The 26,586-nt window shown below is 35.7% G+C and overlaps 1 protein-coding gene across 1 annotated transcript in view; it reads right to left on the bottom strand.

Moving 5' to 3' along the window:
* The window catches only part of arhgap15 (Rho GTPase activating protein 15), a 193,595-nt gene extending 167,246 nt beyond the window's left edge, over positions 1-26,349 (bottom strand). Inside the window, exons 1-3 of the mRNA XM_015358384.2 lie at positions 26,248-26,349; positions 21,175-21,348; positions 2,607-2,672 (exon numbers count right to left, since the gene is read on the bottom strand). Of these exons, the coding sequence (XP_015213870.2) occupies positions 2,607-2,672; positions 21,175-21,342 (234 nt within the window). The 5' untranslated portion in view covers positions 21,343-21,348; positions 26,248-26,349. The remainder of the gene's footprint in view (positions 1-2,606; positions 2,673-21,174; positions 21,349-26,247) is intronic.
* Positions 26,350-26,586: the final 237 nt, after the last annotated feature.

The following is a 26,586-nucleotide window of genomic DNA, read 5'->3' as shown; positions in this document are numbered from 1 at the left end:
TAGCTTCTGAACAATCTCTCCAATGACTGTTAGGATTGGAAGAGATGTGTGCCGCTTATTATGTATCACCTTATTTGGTAAGACACAAAAACTGTGTCCCATTTGTATAAGCTCTGCATTAATTAAAAAATCTTGGATGTATTCTTATATTTTTTACAACATGAGCGGATCTGAGTGGGGAGTTACAGTATGTCACTGTGCAATCTGTAAATTCCACACTGAATAGCATAAAGTAAAACACACAGTGTTTCAACTGTGTGTTCCTCGAGTGCGTGTGCAAAATATCTGAAGAAGGCTCCAGAGTCCAAATTTTGTATTTTACTTTCTGCTTTTTAGCACAGAATTAAACTGAACATCAATATAGTTCTAAAGCTATAATTTCAGGTGAAATTTCAGGTGTGGTTTTTAAAAATACCTGCAGTACTGCTGCAGGGAGTTTGGAAATAGCAGCACGGAATGCCTTGGAGCCCCAAAGGCAAAAGGCAGAGAACAGTGACCCCCTGAGGATTATCACACAGGACTGTGCAGTGAAGCTTGAGGAGAAGTAACACATATTAAGTGTTAACAACTCTCCAGTCTAATAATTATTTACAATACCAGAATTAATGAATGGTCTCCTTAGAATAAGAATAGACACATAATATTAAAATATGAATGCACTATATGTCTTTTTGCAGTGTGGTGAAAATTAATACATCATTGAAGTTTAATAAAAGATGAAAAATATATTAAAAAAACAATCTGATACAATTTTACACAATATGATACTTTTGTCAACAATACCTGCAAGTAAGGGTAATTCGGTCTTGCCCTGCAACATACTGAATGATTGTACCAAAAAATGTGAGAACAAATGTATGAATTAAAATCACAGCAGAATACCATACAATTTGCAGGTAGGTGGATTTTTAAAGTTAGGAGAATGGTGCTGCTAAATAAAGAGGGGAAACCTTTACATGAATTGGTAAAATAATGCATTCAAAGCACGAGGGTAAGAAATTTAGTTCACCAGCCAGATTTTTACAAAAAGACAACAAATAAAGTATAATGGTTTCAGAGAGTCTTGCACAATTACAAGGCTGTACTCAACACAACTGAACTCACCGACCTCCAGTAAATTGCTGTAGTCTTAGACATTACAAGTAGTATATTCCTAATACCGTAGCCAAAGAACTATAACGTATTTACGAAGAGCACCGAGAAAGTCACATTAGGAGCAATTAAGTTTGATTTCCCCAGCAGGCCTGTGCAAGAGTATTCTTTTTCATGTAAGCTAGTTAGACTATATTTTACAGATTCATTCTGGGGAAAAGTAAATAACAATGACACAAATAAAATGTGCATTTTTCCTTCAGCCAAGCATCCAGCTTATAGTGTTCTAGAATCGCATGTATGATCTCCTTATTAAATGTCAAAGAGTAGGTGAGCAATTACTATGCTTGACCAAAGCACTCTGCAGCTAGCTGATTGATGTAGCAACCAGATGTCTAAACCAGTGCGAACTGAGGTAGTCCAGTTTGTTAAATACTCATTATTTTTTCATCTGCTTGCAAAGGGCTCCCAGCACAAAGGGCATTTAAACATATCACTCTGTATGTGGATCCAAAACATGAAAGAAAGATAAAAACCGGAGCTATTTCACATATTTCCATTTAGACACTGCTGTTGGGGGCATGACTGTAAATTACTTACATTACTAAAGAAGCTGTCAGAGAAAGCTTCATTTCGCATTTGATTTGCAGTTTGAATGCTCATATAAGTTCATTTTCCCTTATCAACAGAAGATGGGGTATTATTGAAATGAATAGTTATATCTGAAATAGTTGTTTACAAATTCAGTTTGAACCTTTTCTATTGCTTTATTTCCCTCCATGTCTGTATTTTAGTCATCTTTGCAGTAACAGTAAACTTTTCATGCACAAAGAATGAAAAACGCCAGAGACAGTGGGACACTGCATATATGTTCACATATGTGACGAAACCTAACACTTCCTCCACTTTCTTTTTAACGAACGTGTTCTGTGGAGTTGGGACACAATACTGATGGCATATTCTGACAGAAAACTGAATATGTAACCACTTAAAGAAGTATACATACCATTTGAAAATTTCAGAAATTAAATAAAGGCATTAGAAAATGATGAGGGATATTATATTTAGCTAGATTTATCCAGTACTACCATTTCAGTTTAAATATACAGTAAGTACAACAAACTGAAGTAATGTTGCAATTACAAACTTAATGCACTGCATTTCTGTAATAGGATCCTAATGTATTTCAGTTATTATTTTTGAATCTATCAAATTAATTCTTGCATCTTTTGCTTATTGGGGAAGAATCTTGTACCTTAGTTACTCCAGAGCTTAGTGCTTTTATTGCTTTGCTTCTGTTTTCTCTGCTTGTAGGTCCTTAGTGCTGTGGTGAAACGAGGCATAATTCCAATAATTGCCATAACATTGGTGTTTGACAGAGTTACAGATATTACACTACAGATATTACTCCTGTACATAAGAATACAACATACAGCTTATTATTTAGGATTTACATGATTTTGCACTGACAGTCTACTGTTGCAAACAATATAACACAATCAGAAAGTACTTACAGACTGCTCTCCGGCTGTAATGTCTATCAGGTTGTGCTGGGAAAGATTTCTTCTATGGCGAGATATCTGCATTTAGGAAGAGGAAAGAAATGATTGAATTGCACATTTAAGTACATTTTAAAGGAATAATAATGTCTATAAGTATGAATGTCATGAATTCCTAAACATTACCTTGCCACAGAAAAAACAAACCTTTTGAAACTCATTAACATCCTTTTCCCTCTTAACACAACATTGAATCTCTGCATATTTTTTTATGCTGGTCAATATTTTGCTGCATTTCTCTGCTGTTTCTTCTTCCTAAGACCACACACTTATTGTATAAGCAGGCTTGCCGGTTTCTAACTCCCACTCTTTCACATCAGCAGTGTCCTCTCTGATTAAAAGTATAGAAATTTCCAACTTTTATTTTAGGTTTCAGGTACTGTAAGTTCACATTAATTCACTCTTCCATAAAATCAGTGTTTTGTGAATGTCATTTGTAATTGGCATTGGCATTTTTTATTAGTTGTTCTTAGCATTTAAGTACTTTTAAAGAAAAAGTACTTTTTTGCTGCATCTGAGAAGTACTACACATGTAAAGTACCTGCATCACACAGCATTGATCTGGACAACAAGTGAATAACTCAAGCACACTATTAAAATAGTGTGTTTATTTTAATATTTTTTTTTAAAAAAAGCTCTGAATAAATTAATTGCAACACCCTCCAGAAAACATTATCAAAATGTGCATGATAGGGCATGGAAATTGAGCACTAGATGGGGCGCTATTTGATTAAAACTAAATTTACTTAAACTTGCATTCACATTCTTCAGATAAACATATAGTATTTGTAAAGATAAAAATTATGTTTTTGTGTTGTTTAAAGGTTCCTACACTTCCCTAGATTTGATGTTTTTTAATCATGTACTGTACCTTTTTCTTTCAGTTTTATAAGCTTGATCACAGCTCATGACTACACTTTAAATTTACAAGAGCCACATTCTTAAAATGTAAGTTATATGATGTGTTCACATTAGATCGGAAACCACAGACAATCTTTCAAGCAGCATTAATTTAAAGGATAGACAAATATATTAAAGTTAAAAGAGAAGATGAGTAGATGAATATTTTGGAAACTCCCTCTTCTCAGCACAGTACACAGAAATAATTTGTACCTCTTCCTCAGATCTACTTGTTGTTTTGCATGTAAATAGTTGTTACATTATGTGAAGTTGGAAAATGAATGGTGTTGTCACTGGTGTGTAACCACAGTAGGGTTCTACATTATAATCCTGAGTCATTAATTAGCAGGAACACTGGCACATACACTATGGAGCACAGGACAGTTTTAACAAGGGTAACTAAAAATGAAACCATTATTTAAAAAAGAAAGTAACACTTATTATTTGATTCCTTGATGTGGTTATTTTAACTATTTTTAGCATGGTTGAAATGGTTTGCTTTGCCATTCCATCTGATTTACTTTTCTTTTTCCAAAAAGATATTTTTCCATAAAATCTGAACATGTACACCTTCCAGGTAATACATTAAAAATAAAAGGTCTCCATCCCTCTTAGTTCTAAGAATGGCTAACTGTTTGGTTTCTTTTTTACTTAAAAGTAACATGCAAACCAGATTTAAACATCTGAATTTATTCATTCTCTTTAATGCAGTTTTGTCCCCAATATGAGTTATCTAAATTTTTAATATTTACATCCACATGCGGTTAATTTAAAATGCAATGCAATACTATTATTTATGGATATCATGGGATAAAGGTGTTACTTTTTAATGAAATCTCTTCTATACTTGTCTAGTATTCTATTATTTTAAAATTTCTTTAATATCTACAAAAATAAAAGCTGGAATTGTGCTTATAATAGTGGAATGATTATTTAATAAGATAATGGCAGCAATAAAATGATCATTAAACACTCAAAACAAAACTTGTATGTGTGTCCTGTGTGTGCCCCGATTCATTTCTGTGGAATTTAAAGCCTGGGCATTGATTGTTTAGCTTACTTAGTTTGTTTTGTACAGATATAAAACCATTTTTTTTCAGTAATTTACCATATGTGAACATAATCAAATTATTTTCTGAAATTTTAGTACCCTTGAAATTTTATTATAGCATTATCAACAAATCACCTAACCACCCAACAGAATAAGAAACAAAAAGGACTGCAAGTGAGATGATGTCCATTTGAATGTCTAACAGTTCTGCTTAAGTAAGTCAAGTGTACAAGAGTCATAAGATCTCGAGATGCAACTTGAAATTAACAACACAGTAGATGATCAGCTTCCTCGGGCCTCAAATCTGGGGCAGCAAACAGCCAGGAGTGATATTCGTATCCAGGAGCTTGTAAATAAATACATCTGAAGGCTTTTTTATATAATGTTTATAAAGATATTTAAGGCAAGGTGACAGAATAATATATAAGAAAAATTTAGTAATCTTCAAAGAGCTTTAGGTGGAATTTTTTGGAAATCAGCCCTACTTACCTAACACACTAACAGAGCAGCGATGCGACGCTCCTGAGGAACAGCTCCAAAACATAAAACAATGTACTTTGACAATCCTACTCTCCCTCAAGGAGAGAATGCCAAAAACTGCAATATTTCTTTTGAAAGCTCTTTTACTGAAGATGTAGAGGATTAAGAAAGAAAAACACTTCAGGACACTGCTATGTCACCTACCATTAAACAGCCTTAATCTTTTTGTAAAGAGATATTTCTACAAAATAGGTCAGGGACAGAGTATAGAGAGCTGAGGAAGTTTTGTTGGTGTGTGGTATATCGTAATATTGAAGATCTCAAATGAAGGGACATTCATCTGCTGCCAGGCTTGGCTCATTTCCCTGTGCTGTGTGTCACAATCTAGGAAGTCTGTAAGACAGAGGGGGCTCTCTGATTCGGACTTGCCACCTGTCCAGGGGGGAGGAGAAATTCTGCTTGTCAAAGTCCATTTACTGAGCCCTCGGCTGAGGGACAGACTTTCCACAGGGCTGTGGGCTGCTCTGCAGATTGAAAACATCGTATCTCTCCACTCCTGTTGCGCTCTCACAACAAATTGGATTACATTACAGATGATTTGATGTTATAGAATTTACTAACCAAACATTTTTGATAAAAGTGTTTTGTTCGATGACATTTAGACTGCACTGACTGTATTATAGATACACGCTCCCACAGATACTCTGCAGACCAACAAATATACAGACAAGCAGATTAAGTGACATTCAGTTTTAAGCCATGTAAATGCCATACATGATAGGAATGCTGAGTCACACCTATAAATCTTTATCTCCTTGTCTAGTGTAATGCACCATTACATATTATACAGTTAGAACACTAAAGAACACTTTAATATTCTTTAATTGCACCTCTTATACAATATGTATATTCATTTACTGTAAACGAAATAATTTCATCCATATTTTTTTGCAGTTACACAAGATCCACGTGTGATTCTGTAGCCCATTATGCACAGTACAAGATTATACAGTATGGATAGTGCAGACTGATCATGGTTTAATTACCCTTTAATGGGAGACAATGCACAGATTTGAGTGGGACAACATATTTAAAGAGGTTCAATGGGTCACAAAATACAATTTTGAAGGAACAAAAAACAATTTTAACAACAACTAGTGCAATTAATTATTTAAAAATCATTATATTACTCTTATACATAGTGTACATCTAATATAATGGTAATTATTTGAAAAAAGAAGCCTTACAAGTTAGTTATTTTCAGAGTTTTTGCAAGGTTGTCATGAGTAATGTGAACTATAGAGGACAAGGATTTATGACTTTTGAGTCTTCGATGTTAGCAGGCTTTCTTTGCACTTGGCACATCAACCAAAAAATGTGGAACTGAATTAACACATTGAAGACTTGTTTTGTACAGAATGACTTGAGTCTTACATAAATGTTTGCCTTTGTTCACCCTTTTCCTGGTTTCTTCCTTTCAAGCTTGTGATTTTACTCGGTGGTCTCCTTTACCTTGGTCAATTTTGATTTCTTGAAATACAGTTCAGGATGTCTGTGGTCCAGGAATGATCCTATTGTTTCCTTAGTCTTTTCACTCTCTGTTTCATTATTGTTCATGGTGTATAAGCAGATCTCTGCACATTTTATATACAATATCTGGGTATATGAAATGGGTATCATTGAGCTATCAACTTGTCATTAGACTGATAGCTAACATGAGGCAAAGAGAAAATGGGTCACTTGAAATAAATACAATTTGTTTTATATATTTTGTCACTTTAAGATGCGTCATTTTACATATTTTACCCAATCATGCCTTTACAGTACTTCTTATATTCAGATGATTTCCTGGTATTATACATAGAGCTGTTTTGATGAAGCTGCAGATCAACCACATACTGTAGCTTTCAGATTACGAGCAAACATTAAATTAAAAAAAGCAAAAGAAAATGCTTCAAATGAACTGTCCACTGTATGCACCTCAAATGTTGGCTGAGCAAGTCGCAGAAAAGAAGATTTGCTGTATTTAATCTTTTTGTTTTATTTTTTAAAGCACAACTTGGGTTAACATCTTATCGGACACATACTACACTCATCTGTCCTCACAAAGCCAAACATGCCCTGCAGTGCCGTCGTCAAGCGATCACTCTTTTATAAGGCTGATGAAACAATAGTCCATTTATAAAAAGGGAGAATCTGATCTGAATCTTCAGAAGTCTTTCAATACATATTCAATAGTGCATTATTCATGATGTCAGTAACCCTTCAAAAATGTTAGTGTATGCAGTATGTAGTAAATTATTTTAAAAATATATAATGCAAAGACAATGCTAGAAAGCTTCAGATCTCTGAAAGCAAGAGCTAAATGAAAGACTTGTGGATGAAAAGACAAGTGAGAAAGAGAACTAAAAGAAGAGATCTGTAAATGGTTTTAATCCTGCTGGTCTTTCTTAGATCACAGTTCTCGCACAGCTCTTTGTATTGCATTTTCTTAGATCGCTTGTTAATTGAATGTTTTGAAAGTGTCAAAAAATTGTTGTCAGCATTCATTCGAGTCTGGGCACACAAGGCAAAGCACAAATAAGGAGCAAATGCGACAAGAAATTGCCAACTGTTTTGATTTCCCTCATGGTTAATTCTAAGTAATTGCAATGGCTTCTGGTGAGTCTTTATGCATGAGAACATTTCAGTCATGCTCATATGGTGTATCTGTATGTTAGTCACATGCTAAGGGGTTTGCATTGAGGAGAAAGGTGAGACATTCATGAACCCTTCTTCACACTGCCATGCATCAGTGCCAAGCTGTAGAAGGAGGTACCCTGTGTCTGTCGTGGGCATGGGATGGCAAGCAGCATTCAAACCGTCCTTACAAATTCATGGATTAAACCATCTCAAAACTGTTTACAGCCTGCGTCTCGTGGGCTTGTCCACTTTTTTTCTATCAATAAAAGTGCAACCATCAGTAGTTTTTGAAAGTTTGGACTTGCTGTTTTTTTTCTATTAAATACCCACCAATCGGAATTGCAACACTTGGTTGTCCAGCAATGACTCCTATACCCACCCCAGACACATAGACATGCTCCTCCTTGATATCCACCTACAACACAGATGCGTTAGGTGTGCAGTGTGTTACTAGTCCTCAGAGACTGACAAGAGAATCAGTGTCAATTGCAGGAACCTCCTCACTGATACCAGTGCACAGCTCTCCCCACTCCTCACTCGCGGGCTCCAGTCATGTACACCGTCACTCCCTAGACAGCATATAACTCAGCAGCACCAATAGATCAGATCCTCTGGCTCAGCAGAGTCTCACACTGTAGGTTTCAGAGGGTGGTGAAGCCACTTCTGTAACTTGCTCAGTACCCCAGCACAACCAACAAGCCATTGCAATTTCTATCCTGACCCCATTCTATGCTCAGAATTTGCCTAGGTTTGCCGTAACCTTGAAAACTATGCTAATGTTTCTCAGAATGAGAAACTGCGAGAATGAGATACTTTCACAGAAAGTATATATACTAAAGTATACTAATATAATAAAGTACAGTATATTTCACAAAATATCTATATACTGTACGGTATAATAAAAGGCACAGTGGTCAGCATTGCTGCCTTGTAGCGCTGGGGCCCTGGGCTCCATTCTTGGGTTACTATCTCCCTAGACAGCAGACAACCCAGTGTGGAGTTTGTACTGTCTGCTTTCCCCAAATTCACATGGGAAATTTGGCCCTGGTGTGAGTGTTTGTGTCTGTCTGTGCCCTACAATGGTCCCATCCAGGGTGTGTCCTGTCATATCCCTTACGTACTCCCCCGCTACCCCGTATTGGATAAAGCGGTTAGAAAATTAGCTGGATATAAGAAAGGCCCATCTCATTAATTTGGTTGCTAGTGGCGGATTGATCCAAGGACCTCATCCAGCTGTTTCTTGTAGGAACTGATGGTATCAGCTTAGATAATATGGCTGAGCAGTTTCTTCCATACTACCACAATACTTTCTGTAAAATAGTGCCTCCTATTCTCAGTTTTAAATGCATTTCACCTTAGTTTCCATTTGAAATTATTGGTGCATTTTTAGGTTTACTAGGCTAATTGTGTCAATTTCTTTGTGAATTATGAATATACACACACAAAATAAATCACTTCCTAATAGTTTTCTCAGTTTAAGGAGGAGTTATTTTAGCTTAGCCTGGGAATGTATCTGGTTGCTCTTCTCTGGACTGATACCACATTATCTTTTTTTGTAATGTGGTGACCAAAACTGTACACTAAATAAACTCCAAATAAGGATTTATTAGTTCATTGTGGAACTTTGTTTTAAATTCCACACTGCTTTTAATTGCTTTGCCATATACAGTATATAATTTCATAACTAGCTTTTATAGTATAGTTCAGGTTTTTGCTACCTGTACAGTAGCATAGTGAACATGCAGTATCTGAATTAATTATCATATACTAAAAGTTTACCCATCCTGAAAGTTGATATTAAACTAAATAGAAACTACAGGTTTCTATTTTTGTGTGTTCTGTGAAATGTACAATAAGATGCATTAGGTAACAATATCTTACAGCACAAATTATTACCCAAACCCTGTCCCTCCCCTGCCCCTAGAAAAAAGCAGACTTGTTTCCCAAGTGTAAATTACTTTAAAATCCACTTAATATCTCTTTAGGATTTGTAAAATAGTAGACTACAAAGTTAGTAATTTTGTTTTTTCTTTCTTCTTTGCAATTGCCTTTCAGCAACTGTTTATCTAACAGCAGCACTGATATCCTACAGTTTTTGAAAAGTGAAAGGAAACTCTGGCAAGTGTCCCTGACAATGGGGGGCTTCGTCCTCAGGGATCTATAATGGGCCAAATTTCTCAAAGAGGGAAAAAGGCTTCTTTTACTGCTGGGGCACCAGCTAGCTCCTGTTACACAGTACCTGGATGTCACTGACAGTTAAACCATTGCTAAAACTGGTAAAAAAGTTGAGACAGTGTTATGGTATCAAAGATGTAACTCTACCGTTATAGTATACAAGATAAAAAAAATGATGCCTGTTGAAATGCAGTTTGCAGTGCACTGTTTAATGGTTCAGTGACATTGAGCTCATTGCAATAATCATGTTATTATCAGGTTTGTCTTCAGTCCAGTTAACACTGTAGATGCAGGAAAGGTAATTCCAGGTAGGCTGTTTCAAATGTATTGCTCGAACTGTGAGCACAGCACGGCAAAACACCAACTCTATAATATTTAACCTCTCCCACAAACCTCATCTCAGTAACAATCATTTTGGATTTCTGTTTACATCTACTTAAGCCTATAGATCCCTGTTAAATCTAAGAATGCCAGATTCACTGAGCAAGTTTCAACAGTCATGCAGCTACTGTACATTGTTACCATTCTCATTGATAGTCTCTACTAACAACTAACATCAAGGATGAATGCCAGGAACTTAACAGAAAGGAAACAGTGGACACTACTAAAAAATAAATGGACCCAAAGTGAAAATATAACTTCTCTATTATTTTTTAAAACATTTTCCTGTAAAAGTATTTTCTATTGATTGTAGAAACTAGTATAATGAATGGACCTGTGTCTTGAGATTAATTTAAATGTTTTACATAAATGCCTCGCTGACTGCTGAAGAGGTTAATTGCAATCAATGATTGTTTCACTAGTAAGTTTAATAAAAAATCAATTCCCAGCTAATTCATCACCTACTGTAGTTCTATTCTGTGATATAGTGTGAGTATTCACTTTACCTAAGTGTATTTTGTATTATCATTCCAGAATGAAGATAAAAAAGCCCAACTTCGTTTATATTTTCATTCTGGATTAAAAAAGTTGTTTTGAAGTATTTTGATGAATGAAAAGACAGAAAAATACCAGTAAATAAAACATTATAAAATGTGAATAACATTTAATACAGACATACCTGAATGGAGGCTATGGAGTGAGATTGCAATAGTTTAAAACAAATGACACTTATGTTTTGGAAAGCACTCTTGGATTTCTGCATTCCATAGTGCTACCCTGCCCTCTACTGTTTCAGCCAGGCAAACAGGAATGGTTTTCTGTTTCAGTGTAAACTACAAAAAGCTGTCATTTTGCACTGCTCCCGCGAGTTCAAGGTCAGAGCCTGGCTATTTCCAGCTCGTCTTGTCTTTGATCCATGTACCAAAATGACAAGGTAACACGATTCAGGGTCAGCTGTATTACAGGAACGCTTACATAAATCGGGAAAGTGGAAATCAATCCTGGCTGACAGTGTCTTCAGGATAATCAGGCCTTGCTCTGTGCCCACTGTCATCTGCTCCCCCTACCACCACGAATCAGATGAGTGGGAGCTCTGTCATTTCTTGTTAGCAGAATCATTTTTACTCCTGGCAAGGTAAATAAACCTTTCACTGGGCGTACTATCAGACTTCTTTTATTTGTTTAACTGTAGGACTTTATTCTTGATTTAATACTGGAAACTTCACAACTACGTTCCCTGGATCATACTGGACAACCAGAAGCCCAGGAAGAGTATGTGCCATGTACTGTACATACTGTACACAGAACAGGGCAGATGGCAACAAGAAGGAGAAAAATGTAAATACCGTGCATTTTAATTATTCAACTGAGGTTTACTGTACTGTATGCATGCACACAAGCAAAACTAAAGTGGTATGTTACAGTAATTAAACATACAACTCCAGTCACCAGGTTACTTGTCTGATCAGTTTCATGATGTACGTATAATGATGAGACTTTGCCACCATCGAAGCCACAAATCAGTTTATTTGAAACTGCAATTTCGAAACATACTGTACAGTACCTGTGAAGTTTCAAGGCAAATTCTGTGTCATCTTTGATTTATGTTTTTAATACACATTGCAGTACAAACCGGGACACATCAAGTATACACGTCCTTTTCAAGAAGGGGACATTATCCTCCAGTCAGAGTGTTTTTTTTTCACCACAACTACTTAACCCCTGCTAGTTAAGCTGGCCAAACCAAATGTTCAGTAGGTTTGCTGGGGGGTTCAAAAGACCGGAACATGATACATCAAAGGGATGCAAAAGCCATTAAGCGAGATAACACCATGGTTCCCATTGGGTAGAAGTGTCTCACGTGTTCCAGGGAAGACTTAAAAACTCTCTCCCTAACTAGCCACTCAGTATGCTGGCTGCAGGGAAAATAATAGTTTATTTATTGGGTGATCCCAATTTCACATATGAAAAGAAAAAATAAGTAATTGCAGTTCCAAACTGAATAAAAAATGAAAGAAGACATACTGTACACTTTACTTACCCGTTGATGTACAGATCACTGTGCACTTAAAATGTTATAGCAAAAGTGACACCAAAAATATTGTACGTTTAAATAAATAATTCCATAACAATAAAACTTTTTCTGAAGTAAAGCTAGAGTAATATTTCTCATTTTAAACTACCAGTTTAGGGTTTTAATTACCCCTATATTTCTATGGCAAAACAACGCGTGGATTGGCAGCCATTTGAATATCTCACAGGTCATTGAGCATTCTAGTTAATTACTGCACGAATAGCCTGTTTTTCTCCCCTCTGGAAACACGTTTCTAATGGAAGACGAGGTCTGACAAATGTGTCATCTACATAATTAGCTAGGAAGCAACACATAAAACATTAAACATGCTTTGTGCCGACGACAATCAAAACATTTCATTTGTTGTCAATTATTCATCACTTTGTAGGTTCTGAAGGGGTTGTTAATATGGAAATCAGTCCAGATGCTAACAAGGTTATAGTTACTGATTTAGAATGGAGATAATTTAAACACATTAAAAAGCAGATTTCTTTCATTTTAGTTGTGTATTTTAAACTTCATTTTTCATACCAAAGTGTTCTTTTTTGTTTGTGTTTGTTTTGAATGTAATGAAGAATTTTTCAGACGGAAAGCTACTTCTTGGTTAAAAACAGATCTGTTGACAAACTCTAACAATGCTTGGTAGAAAGCTGCACTAACTTTGAACTAGAAGGTATTGTCCAATTCTTGAACTATGGAGCTAGGAATAACCTAAGCCTATTTGGCACAGAGAATATCCTGGTGCAAAGTCATTGCCATTATGACTCTATAATAACATCACTAAAACAGTTTCATTTAATTTATAGTTTTATTTTGTTGTTCTTTTTGGCTATCTGTTTGTGATAAGTATTTCACAGTTCTGTATTTTCTTTAGTGCAGAGCAATTCAAAGACTGTATCTGCATACTGTTAAAATATCCAAATGTTATAAAGACTTTAAAGGACAACACCTACTGTATACATCCATATAATTTTACAGAACTGTGAATAATGAAATCATGGAGGTTTATGGTGGCACTTCTGAGAATTAGCAAAGCAGTGATAATAGCATTATATTGTACATACAACAGGCACATTAAGAACCTTTAAAGCCACTCCATGTACCAAAAATCATAAGAGCCAAACACTTTTTATTCTCTCAGAGTGTATTAGATAAAATTGAATAAGAATTTCTAAACCATGATACTTTTAAATCTTCTATCAAAATGTTGTTGTTGTTTTTTTAATTTATGCAATTTATGTCTGTATTACCATTTTTTTAATGTGCTGAATAGGGCTTAACTGTTATGCGGTGAAAGTTTTATCAGCTCTGCAGGGTCCTCTTACAGTATAATGTTATCTGCCACGTTGCATGAATTCTTCCACGATAAAATGTTGAGTATGTTCGTTTTTTAGAAAGCAAGCCTTCTTGAGGAAGCCTTAAATGTTTATATTTTAGCTGAAAATAGTAATTATGAATCTCATTTTGTAAAGTATTATAATATGAATAATTAAATAGAAGCACTGAGTTCATCCAGATGGGAAGGATGTGGGCACACTGTAAAAGTCAGGTGGCTAAATACATCCAGGAAATCACAGTTCCTACTGTTAGTTCCCTTACAAGTAATTACCATGATGAAAAATCCCATAACTCACTTCTCAAGCTACCTTTTACAGCTGTCAAATCAGAAAGACGTGAAGTGCAGAAATAAGCCTAAGGGTGAGCTCCTTAAAGTAATTAAATTGGATGCATAGAACTCTTAATCTCCATTACCTGCAGGACCCTTAGCTCGGCAGTGCCCAGAGCAGTGAAAGCTGGTAGCCAGGTTTTTATGCCCAAAAGCTTATGTTCTGAAAGAGCCATTAATGTTGAAAAGACCTTTTAATCAATAGTTTTCCAGTATTGATTTGAAAGTGGAGATCGCTGCCCATTTCAGCAAGTTTGTGTTTATACAAATCTTTTTCAAAAAACAATGCCTGCAATTACCTTTGTAATAACTGCCAGGTCTTATCAATCCAGTCAAACTCAGTGTCACTTTTGTGCAATATCAAGTCCTACTTCAGGACAGTTTGTGGAAATAAAGCCTACAACTACACTTACAGCTTGATTTGAAGTTAATAGGGTCATAGCCTGTGATTGTTAAAATGTGGAACAAGAAAAGAAATGTTCTGGTTAGAAGATTTATTTTTATTTCTGTAAATATTCCATGTTAAAAAAACTAAATATTAGTAAAATAATATAAAGTTAAAACCAGAATTCAAGGGTGATCGTTTCATTGATAAAGTGGGGGAGTGATCAATGAATAAAGCTTTGTCACATACTGCACTGTCTGCATGGGAATCAAATGGTCAGCATTTCAAACATCAAGCTTAGCACCTCAAACCAGGGGAGGGTGGTAATCAGAGAAGTGAGTATTGTTCACTCTGGGCTTTTCTCTGCTTGCAAGTTGAAACTAAAACCGGAATGGAACTGTGCACTTCCCCTTTCTTAAGTGAAGCTGCTCTTCTTGAGCGTGTACAGTACTCTGCAGAAAACCTGGAGGCGTAGAATGGAAAAAATAGATGCACTGTGTGAAGTTCAGGTTGGTGTTAGATCTGTTTTAGATATAGTTTAAAAGAATTCCCTTTACTCTTGTGTGCTTGATAGCTGACTCTGCTTCAGATTGTATTTCAATCTCAGCTATGTCAAAGGACAGATGTTCTACAAGAGTCTGTGCTGATAGAAATCCAGCAGATATGAAGAGACCTAAATTACAGAAATTTGGTACACAATGCATACTGTATCAATGACATCTCTAGAATTTCCTAGATGCACGGGGAAGCACTCACAACTTAGCTTCCTGCACACCTGCAAACCAACAACGTGTAGATTTGCTTGGCCTCATCCATTTTTTATGTTTCCATACAATCATGGATAGATGGTTGTTCACAAGTGATGGATGTGGCTCTGCTCTGCCAATCATAGTCATTGCTGGGCTCAGAGCCTCACAGCACAGCTCTCCTGACAGCAGCAAACTCTGCTGCACCAAAGGACTTGTCTGGGTTTCAAGGGGGTGAGGTCACTTTTGTCACATGCTCAGCACCAATGAGCTCTGCCACTTATAATGTGCCACCGTCTTGTTAAAAAGAGCTTAGATTAGCATCAGTTAGGAAAATGATACTGCATGAAAAGAGTTTCTCAGTGCCCATAGTTTTGAGTTGTGCTACTGAACTACTTTGTGAAACATCTGAATTTATTAAGTGAAATATGGATGGCAAAACAAGTAAAACTCACTAAAAGCTACAATAATTCATGATTTTATACCTTGATATCGTAACTATAGTTTACAATGTTCTTGCATAATCAGAAGATACATGCATCCCCAAAATAGTAAAAACATTAGCATTAATTAATACATTTTTCTTTAAAAAGTTTAGTCAATCTTCTCCGTAACATTAGGGCTTGAAGGTATCACAGTTCTTTTTTGTCTTCTCTTTACAATGAAAAATAATTGTGTGTTTTGATAAATAGTTTGCAAATAAACATGTCAATTTTGTTGTCAGGAAAAAAATCAAATTTATTACAGTTTAATTTGTTTTCAGTTAGTAAAGTTCTTATATGGATAATTTTGTGTAAACCTAATTGTTTGACAACAGTTACAAATGTCCCTGTTCAGAAAATTACTGCATGTTCACTGATAATAAAAATAGTGATTTAAAGGTTTAACAAGATGGTGGTGCCAGAAATCCTTCTCAAACCAGTTTTTACTTTCAGAAAGTCGTAACACCACGGTCAGAGATTCTACATTGCTTGTACATTGCCAAAGTACAAGAGAACTGCTGGAGGAAATCAAGAAAGCCTCAAACCACAGCAGTTTAAACCACTGCAGTGGCAGATATATTTTTTAGCATGCCAGGCCATCTACAGTACGTGCCTTAACAACAGCAACAGCAAAACAGAGCATGTCAACAGCGTGGTTCACTGGCCAAGACTGTTAGCCATGACAGCGAATGATGGATACACTTCCGCTGTTTACCACTGACAGATTGCTCTTTTCCATTGAGGCTGATGTTTACATCAGAAGGATTCTTGTAGTGCAAGAAGCTGCTTTCAAAGCACTGCTGGCTGAGCATGTGAAGGAGCAGGAAAGCGAGCCCATTACCATGACGAAGGACAGTGAGCAGGAGCAGGCGGAGATACTGTACAGAGAGGACTGAGCTGACCCTAAGATACTGAACACATGGCCAAAAATGGCCAACAACATCAAACTGCTTACTGCCCCACTCCCTCACTCCCCTACACATGTGCAGATTTACACATCCTTTATGTTGGCATCAACCAGAAGCACTTGATTCTGAACAAATGCTGTACTCTATATCTTCTTTGTGATAAGTGGATATGTGAACGTTCCTATTTAAAGCAGGCCTGTAGCACTTGTACAAAGCAAAATACCACTGATACTGTATATCTCCATTAAAATGACCTCTACTGAAAAGACCACTACTGAAAAGCTGGAACCATTTGTATGTTAATACGACTATGGAATGCCATAGCCAGGTTAGTTTGCTTTTTTTGCATGTATAATATTATAATTACTGTTGATTTCATCAATTTCATCGATTTGGATTAGAAAATGTGCTTGAACTGTAATCTTGATATGCACTTCCTGCTGTGATGTCTGATCACACCAACAACATCCTGAAGAAAGTACCTTAGTTTAACTTGGAAATATTAGGAACCCAACAAAGGTAATTCTGATAAAATCTGTCTCATTTTTTTAATGTTATTTTTTGCCAAAAAAGTGACAAATGCTAATTCTGTCCCATTTACCAGCTGGGTATGGAAATGCTCATTAGTTTTTAAGAGGGTTAATCCATTTAGCTTTCGCATATTGATATGCCAATTATGTCTAATTGTACAAGAGGCATCCGTCAAGGTAATAGTGCATAAACACATGCGGGAACATTAAGAACATCCCAACATGTAATAAAGTAGGTGTTAATTGGTAGCTGAGTTCTGCAGGCTATTGAGGTGTATAATTCCGGGAGAGATGGATCACTTGCAATTTCTCTAAATAATTCCATTTGCAACCTCATGCTGTGATGTTTTCAAGCTTCTGTATAAAAAAAGCAGAAACAAAACCTAACCTAGAAAAACTTCCAGGCCTTCTAACAAAATCTCTGACTTGTTAAACTGGGTATTGACTCCTTTTAATACAGAAAGCTAAAATAATTTTTACAGTTAACTCCTAAAAGGACTTGGGCTACCTAACAAAGTAAGACGGCATCAGTGAAAAATATCTTCTTTCTTCTAATCATTCCCATGGCACTAAATGTAACAGGTTCTGCTAAATTAAATAAGTTTTGTTCAGGAATTTATTTGCAGAACATTGTGGACATCATTTTCTTAGAGGCTGATGTACAAATTGTGACAGATATTGTGACCACATGATCTTACTCTGCTGAACGGCCTCCTCTCAATTTCTCACATTCAGACGTTTAACAGCACGTCTTTTTAGCTAAGCCACAAACTGAAATTTGTCATTAAGTTACATTCATACCACAGACTTAGAACGTATCTGCACCGTACCCCTTTCAAAAGCTACTGAGACTTTTTCAGTTTGAACACCACTTTACAAAGAGCATAATTTGGAAAACGGTGTTCATACTTGGTTTACTGTATGAAATTGACAGCTAGGAGGGTGCTGCATAGTCAATATGTAGAGCACCCCGAGATCCTTTGACATAAAAAGCAATATATCAATAAATTAATGATTATACAGAAACATTACAAGAGCACTTTTGTTCATGCTTAGCACATCCCTTATTTATGCTTTATTGACATACAATATACAATATGAGTGTATGATGTCTCACAGATGTATTCTTTAATTGTTTTCTAATTTCACTGCCATTACTTAAATACTGAATGATTACTCAATGAACAAAATCATTTTCTTTGCCGCCAACCCATCTATAGAAAGACAAAGGACACTGTACTGAGTATCAGGCAAGTTACATGTGAAAAGTTTTGCTTGACAGATCACACACTGTTTAATTATATCACAACTTAAACTATGTGCCCATTTTCCCTTGGATTTAATTCCCATGGGGATCATTTAGAGGGGATACAATTGTACATTCCAAACGCTTCTCTGTCTTGCTTACAGACAATGGTAATCATGCCATACATTTTAATTTTGTAACTATATACAGTAATTACTTTAATTCAGACAAAGGGCTGTATTCACTAAATGCTATGAAAACATAATAAGTGGTTCAGTTTACTGTTTTCCAACACAAAAAACTGCCTTCTTTTAATAGACACACGTCCACAAATGTACAGGGCCTCATCTGACGAGACCTGCTTAACTTCTCATTATGTTGACATCCCCGAGTGACAGAACATTATTCTCTATTGTAATCATGTACATTTAATCTAATCTATTTTCCATAAAAGTGGACATTTCCCATTTTAAGATCAATACTTAAATAGAGCCTTTTATTTTTATTTGTAATCCTTTATTTAACCAGATAAGTCAATTGAGAACAAATTCTCCTTTTCAGTGATGACCTGGCCAAGAAGCTGCACTATTGTCTAAAACAGACAACAAAGCAGGGAAAGAAAGAAGAGGACAATCAATAAACGTAAATCACACGACCTGACGTTTCATAACAGGACGTGGTAATATTATCAAGTGCAACTATCAGGCAAAAATGATTTAACCATAAAACTGAAAACGCCCAAAGATGCAAAGGACAGTTTTTAAATTAGCCTGTACAGGAACTTTATTTTTCTCTTTAGATTTAGTTATAATACTTTAGAACAGAGTAACTGGCAAACAATGAATTCAGTTGTCAAAGGCTGTTATTGAAACTCTAAATTCAGTGTGTTGCAGCTTCACCACATAGACATCTATGGAGACTCCACTGAGCATCAATACTCTTTACACAGGTATGTTCTTATATGTTCAATCACTTATTGAAAGAAGACTTAAAACCAGGACTAGAAACCACAAGTTCCACAAAAGTACAGCAAAAAACTGAACTGACAGAAAAACAGTGATTATGTAACTCCACAGAGAGCTCTACACTGTGTTTCCAGTAAGCATGACGACATTTGATGAAGAAATAATCCTACTTATTGGAGCCTCTATACAGTACTATACGTAAACATGAGATGGATTTATGTTTTCTTAAATTGTAAGAGCACCTATGATGGAATTTAACAAATCCTCCTCAGATTTGGTCTTAATTACTCCTCACATAAGGCAAAAAGATGTTTGCTGAGCAACAATAAAAGCTTTTTCAACTCTCTGCAACTGGGTATGCAGAAATCAATTAATGGTACATGTGACTCTTGAACCTTTATACTCTCTAAGGCACCTGGTTAGAGAGAGCCCACAGATATTGGCTCCTGGACCTGGAGTTCCATTGTGTACTCGGATTTTCATTCCACATTGCACTCTTAATGACTTGACTTGAAACCATGGTTCACTTATTTGGTCACTATCAGTGATGTTACCAGGCCTGTAATCATTAAGGATGATAAATTACCTAAAGGGTAACTGTGGGACTATGGCATCCAGGAGCTGGAGTGAATATCAGTGGATTAGGCCTTTTTGCTGTAGTTCAGTGGGATACGGTGACTTGTAAAAAGTTTTCAGACAGTTTACACTTTCTGTTGCTTAAAAGCTTTCTGACTTAACACTTTGAGGTAGTAATTAATATGTCTTATGTTCACAACCAATTCACAAATTAAAAGCAAAAGGAAAAATGGAAAAAGTCATATGTACAGTACACTGCATAAGTATTCAAACAATTTGCTTAGGTTCTCAATGTGTAACTTAAATTTTAATATTTAATATTTATTTTAGTTTTTTTTCTAGATTGTCTTTTTCAACTAAATGATCATGTGTACTGTTTCCATGGGGTTTTTTGATTCTGTGTGTGTGTGTTCTTGATCAAGACAGCAGCTGCAGAAAAGAAAGACAGTAATTCTGTGTTTGGTGACCAGTAGATGAAAACAGAAACAGTCTTGACCCAGATACAAATCATGTTGAAAGTCGCTAGTCTCCTATCTTCATGTACTGTACACCTAAAAATTTTTTCAAATAACTTTTGCCCAAGGATTCCATTAAAACAATTTATGATACACTTTAAAAGATCGAGCTCTTTCAGCTATAGTTCAGTTTGAATCATATTTTTTAGAACACATAATAATAACTTTTCAAGCAGTAAGGAAAATATCTCTTTGATAGAATAATTTGTCATAACTTGCCATTGTCCCTGTATTCTGTTATTATATTTAGAAGGAGTTAACTGAATGATAATAAAATTGACTCCAGTTTTGTCTTTTTTGATCAAATTCTAAAACAGTCTGACCACATTTGTTTCAGATTTTATTTTAATTTAATAAATCAAGAAATAAATGGAACAATAGAGGTTTTTCAATATTTTGTTTCATACCGAGTTCATACTCAAATGGATTTTTTATTCTTAAAAACATCTTGATGGATTTTAGATGTATTTTGTATCTTTATGTATATTCTGCTTAAGTTGAGTAGCCTCATCAAGCCAAATTCCATTTATCTGAATTTATAAATGTTTGAAAAAGCAGCAGGAATCCATGTAACAGATGAGGAAAAAATGTACAATATGTGAAAAATAATATCAACTAAACTCAGAAAAAAAACAACACTGACAATAATTTATCTTAGCAAAAATACATTTCTCATTTTAGTTGCCATTTTTTGCTGTGTTATATTAAATGAAACACTATTTAAAAAATCTAAATTAAAATGTATTTTCTGTGATACTTACAGGTTTCTGAGGTTGTCCAGGATCAGGCAAAACCATAGACTTGGTCTGACTTAGCCGGTCACAGTTGGTTGTTGAGCTCTTTATCCTCATTTGAACTGCTCCAACACTGTGATGGGAAGTGCTCAGTTTCTCCACCACAGGTTTATGTGAAGAACTGTGAATATCCATTGTGTCCTACAAAGCAAAAACACAACACCTCATAAACAACAGACCTTTTTTGTGAGTTTTTTTAGCTTGACTTTTTGTCCAGGAGACATCAGTTCCAGTTTTCACATAGCAGAAAACAATTCTAAATCATAAATTCCTACAATTACTCTACTTTAATCAGTTCGTGTATTGATTGTCCCATAATGCGAAATACGTTTTATTAGCGAAGCCATAAACAAAATTCCTAACACTTTCACTTTTTTTTCTGGATTTAAAACATTTCCCCTTTCTATTTTTCTCAAACATCAGGTAAAATGTCATGTGATGTGAATGACACCTAATAGCAAGATACCACCTGTCCTGTCCTCGTGTTTGTATTTTACTGACAGTAATTTTCCTGAAAACGTTTTCTGATCTTAGGAAAATTATGAAAACCATTACAGGTAAGTGGCTGTGATCAACTTGCCTGATGCAGGGAAACAGATGTGCTGTACACTACAACAGCTTAATAAAATAAACACACTGAATGTCACAGCTGATATTGAATTGTTTTAAGCCTGCTCATTTAAATTATAAGAATTCAGTGAGAGTAGCCAGCAACTATATCACCCTGCAGCTCACCACTGGCAACCCACTGAAGCTATGCAGGTGTGAGCCTGGTCAGTACCTGGATGGGAGACATCCTGGGAAAAACTAAGGTTGCTGCTGGAAGAGGTGTTAGCGGGGCCAGCAGGGGGCACTCACCATGTGGGTCCTAATGCCCCAGTATAGTGTATACTGTAATACATTCAGTATACTGTAAACAGGTGCTGTCCTTCGAATGAGACGTAAAACCGAGGTCTTGACTCTCTGTGGTCATTAAAAATCCCTGAGCGTTTCTTGAAAAGACTAGGGTTGTAACTCTGGCGTCCTGGCCAAATTTCCCATTGGTCCTTACCACTCATGGCCTCCTAATAATCCCATCTATGAATTGGGTTGATTACTCTGCTCTCCTCCCCACTGATAGCTGGTGTGAAGTGTGTGGTGAGCGTACTGGCTGCTGTTGCATTATCCAGGTGAGGCTGCACATTGGTAGTGGTGGAAGGGAGTCCCCATTACCTGTAAAGCTTTGAGTGGGGTGTCCAGAAAAGTGTTATATAAGTCTAAGCAATTATTAATTATTATTAAAATCCACCTCAAATGTACTTTTGAATGGTGTTACACAGACAATGGCAGCTAAATGAAATTAACATTTTGTATTTTGTGTTTGTTTATCTATCAGTAAAAAAATTTGCAATTACAAAGCATGTACAGTACGAGTCAATAATACAATTCATCTGAATACATTCAACTGGGGTTTGTCCTGAATTCTAGAACATTTCCATAGATACGTTTTCCAAGTATTCCATATAACACCAGTAGAGGGTGCAAGATGTTCAAGTTTTTACCCTTTAATAAGAGCTTTCTATTAATTATATTAGTAGCTTAACAGTTTGTTAAGCATTGCTTAATGTATATTTCTTCATGATGCAGTCACCTGTGTACTACAGATCCAGAAAAAAAAAGGTTATAAATACAATTAAGTATCACACGATGCTTCAAATTCAACCTGTCTTATTTTTCAGTTACAGGCAGCTAATACAACTTGCTAGGGAACACAACATTTTATTTTTCTGATAAAGTAATGCTCTTAATTATTAACTTCTTGCTCACTTAACTCTACTGATGAGGTTTGAAGCATGTCATTCTAAAAAATTAAAACATTCATAAGATTCCATATTCATATTCAAATGAAAACAGACTGGCAGATGACTAGCAGTAGAACCATAGGGTTATGGTTAAGATTCCAATAGACATGGGTAGGTCTAGGAGAATATTAATGTCAATGAATCAAGGGTATGCATTTTGATATTAATGCAAGAGAAATGTTTTAACGTTTAATTATGCAGGCAATGGTATTTGGTGTTTGTTCTATGATCACATACTGTTTTCCAAATTACCTTTGCAAAATACCGTTTTTATTGACTGGCTATATTGCATGCTGCATACAGTATGTTAAAATTATAGCTGTGATTATGCCCATTTGCTACTGCTTAAAAAAAAGACCAAAACACATGCCAGAAACGATGTTATTTATAAACTCGGTCATTTCAAAGTGTTTCTCCCCCTTGTAGTTTAAGGAGGAATGCCTCCTACCTTCCAAAACCTAAAATTATTTAATCTCCTGTCTCTATCTGTGAATCTCTATATTCTCTAAATCTTTTCAAACAGTTTTGCCTAAATGTAGATTGAATGGTCTGTGCATTTAGCAAATGGGCATAATAACAGCTATTATCATCCAGCAGCCATATCACCCTGCAACTCACAACTGTCAACCCACTGAAGCTCAGCAGGTGTGAGCCTGGCAAATACCTGGATGGGAGACCTCCTGGGAAAAACTAAGGTTGCTGCTGGAACTGGTGTTAGTGGGACCCTGAAGTCTGTGTGGGTCCTAATGCCCCAGTATAGTGACAGGGACAAATGGGTAAAATGGTGCCTTCCTCCGGATGAGACGTAAAACTGATGTCCTGACTCTCTGTGGTCATTAAAAATCCCAGGGTGTTTCTTGAAAAGAGTAGGGGTGTAACCCCGGTGTCCTGGCCAAATTTCCCATTTGTCTTTACCAATCATGGCCTCCTAATAATCCCCCTCTATGAATTGGCTTCATCACTCTGTTCTCCTCCCCAGTGATAGCTGGTGTGTGGTGAGTGTATTGGCGCACTATGGCTGCTGTCGCATCATCCAGGTGGGGCTGCACACTGGTGCTGGAGGGGATCCCCATTACCTGTAAAGCGCTTGAGTAGAGTTATAAATTATTATTACTATTATTATTATTATTATTAATTTGTACATACTGTACAGTACAAATTAGCGTGTCATTCTGCACATTTGTACAACTTCTATCAGGGTGATTGAAAAACTAAAACCTTAATTCATCACTAAGAAAGGTCTTGGCTCCACTGCTGGTAATTCAGCCCAGGGTAATATACAGAAAGCACAAAAGTGTTAATCTACTATACATGCAAACATTTTGCTCCCATGCTTTTTTTTCTTGAATTTCACCAGGCTTGAAATTCTAAACGTTCAATCATTTCACCACCTATGCACAATCAAATACCTCAGTAAGGATGCAATTTAGTATTTACAGTATGCACTTCTCAAATATATTACAGACATAAATGATCAATTAGTCAAAATGACACAAAAAATGTATTTAATATTATAAATCCAGTAAATATATTTTCTAAAAATATGCATAGAATCATATTTCTATTGATCCTCAAATCCTTTAATATTAAAAAGAATGAGACATGCATATAAGTATATACTGTATAATTTAAAAAGGAATATCTGAAAATAATTTCTTCACATCTGTGTAATATATAGTAGTACCACATCCCTAATCTAAAACAGTATGCAATAATTGTAAAAAGGCAAAATACATTATATGTTAATAATTACCTAATGCATTGTTTAAATATGGAAGAGTTTAAATTCAAGATCAATTTCATTATTAAGTATCCAAATCTGGGCAAGTACAAGTACAGTGGTATCCTACCACCTAACATCATACAGGCTGTTGTCATTGCTCTTTCTGCAAACATCACAATGAAACAAGCAGTAGGGAGCTGTGTCAGCATGCCAACATGGCTGTAAGGGAACAAATAAAGGTCAAGAATAATAGAAAGGAGAAACACAAAGTTTGGGCTGTGGAGTTTTCTTCAGGTGTTCTGAAGCATTTTGTTTCTCATTTCTGTATTTCTGCATCGAAAAAAATCTTTACAAGTTACAAACAGGTTGGAAATGCTGTGGATTCTCAGGAGTTTTCAGTACAAAGAGCTGAGAAAGTTTGGAGAAAAAAGTGTTCCTCAGATTGAATGACAGAATGAGATTGAGTTAATGTGTTTTGTCAAATATTAGTATGCAAGTTTACTTCTCATTTTACAAGTACTTTTAAAATTAGATTTATTTGGTTATTGTACTGCTGTATAGCCCTAGCTGATGAAATGACTTAGAAAATACATCAAATTCCCCTCTGAGTTGAGAAGCAGAATCTCTTTGTAAACACAATTTGCTAATCCGTAACATCTGAAAGAATTTGCTAAAAATATTGGTTCAATGTTATGCACCTGTTGAAAGAGATGTCTTGAGAAATCTCTTGTACAATCTGTACAATTGCACAGCACTTTCAGTATGTAAACAGCTAGATATACATTTAATGGGCTCAATAGTCTCTCATGGGAAACATTCCTAATGTTTTAAAGATAAAGATAAGAGATGATAAAGACAATTGTTCATAGGATAAAGAACAAATGTCAGCCATCCTACTCAAACAACAATAAAGGAATAAATGTTTTTGATTCTCTCAATATGTTTGTGTCCCAGTATTCTGTAAAATTGGTTTAATCCATTGTTTTTGAAAAAACGAAAACAAAACATCTGTACTGGCCGAGAGAGAGAGAATTAACTGCATTCTCTCGCATAAACTTTTTAGTCTTAAACTGTAACATGGCTGAGATTTCAAAAAGCAAGAACATAAAAAACATCTAGTAGTACCGATTGAGAAACTGTTTCGATGTGAAATCCCCCAGTAGCATTTAAAAATACACACCAGCTATGAAATATTAAACAGATCTCAGTGGTGAATCTTTCCTAGTTGATCATCATTAGTCTTCCGGTAACGTGTCAGCAGAAGGCCCTCAACAGTTAGTACGCAGAGCACTGGGGCATCTGTTTTTTTCTGAAACTTTATCTTGATCACTATCACACATTCAGGGCATCTTTAAGTTAAAATAAAAAAAAAACCATGAGGTATGAATATTTGCACCCTAATAGGACCTTAATTATACAGGTGCCTCATGTAAACGTTCACTAAAATGTAAAAGGAATTGAATTAAGGTCTCTTACCTAATGCGCGCCAGTTGTCTGGTCAATTGAATTTTTACTAATCTCAAGAGAAAAAGGTTCCTTTAAGTGAGGAAGTGTGTTGCATCACGTGTGCAAAACCTTGTTGCTTCTCTCTGGCTCAGCACACAGTTGGGTGAATTGCAGACTTCATACCAAAAACCTGCAACTCAAAAACCACTTCCTGGAAGCATTTTATGTGCAGAAATAGACTAACTGAAACAGTGTTCTAATTATTAGATGCACAGTAATCAAAGAAAAGACCCATCACATCTTGTAAGATTGCTTATTTTTCTAGTCTTTTTCTTTAGTAGTTTTAAACACCTTCCTAACCAGGAAACT

The sequence above is a fragment of the Lepisosteus oculatus genome, chromosome 12 (assembly GCF_040954835.1).
Source record: "Lepisosteus oculatus isolate fLepOcu1 chromosome 12, fLepOcu1.hap2, whole genome shotgun sequence".
In the NCBI taxonomy this organism is placed as follows: domain Eukaryota; kingdom Metazoa; phylum Chordata; class Actinopteri; order Semionotiformes; family Lepisosteidae; genus Lepisosteus; species Lepisosteus oculatus.
The sequence above is the reverse complement of the archived record's forward strand: the minus strand, read 5'-3'. Positions and strand labels throughout refer to the sequence as shown.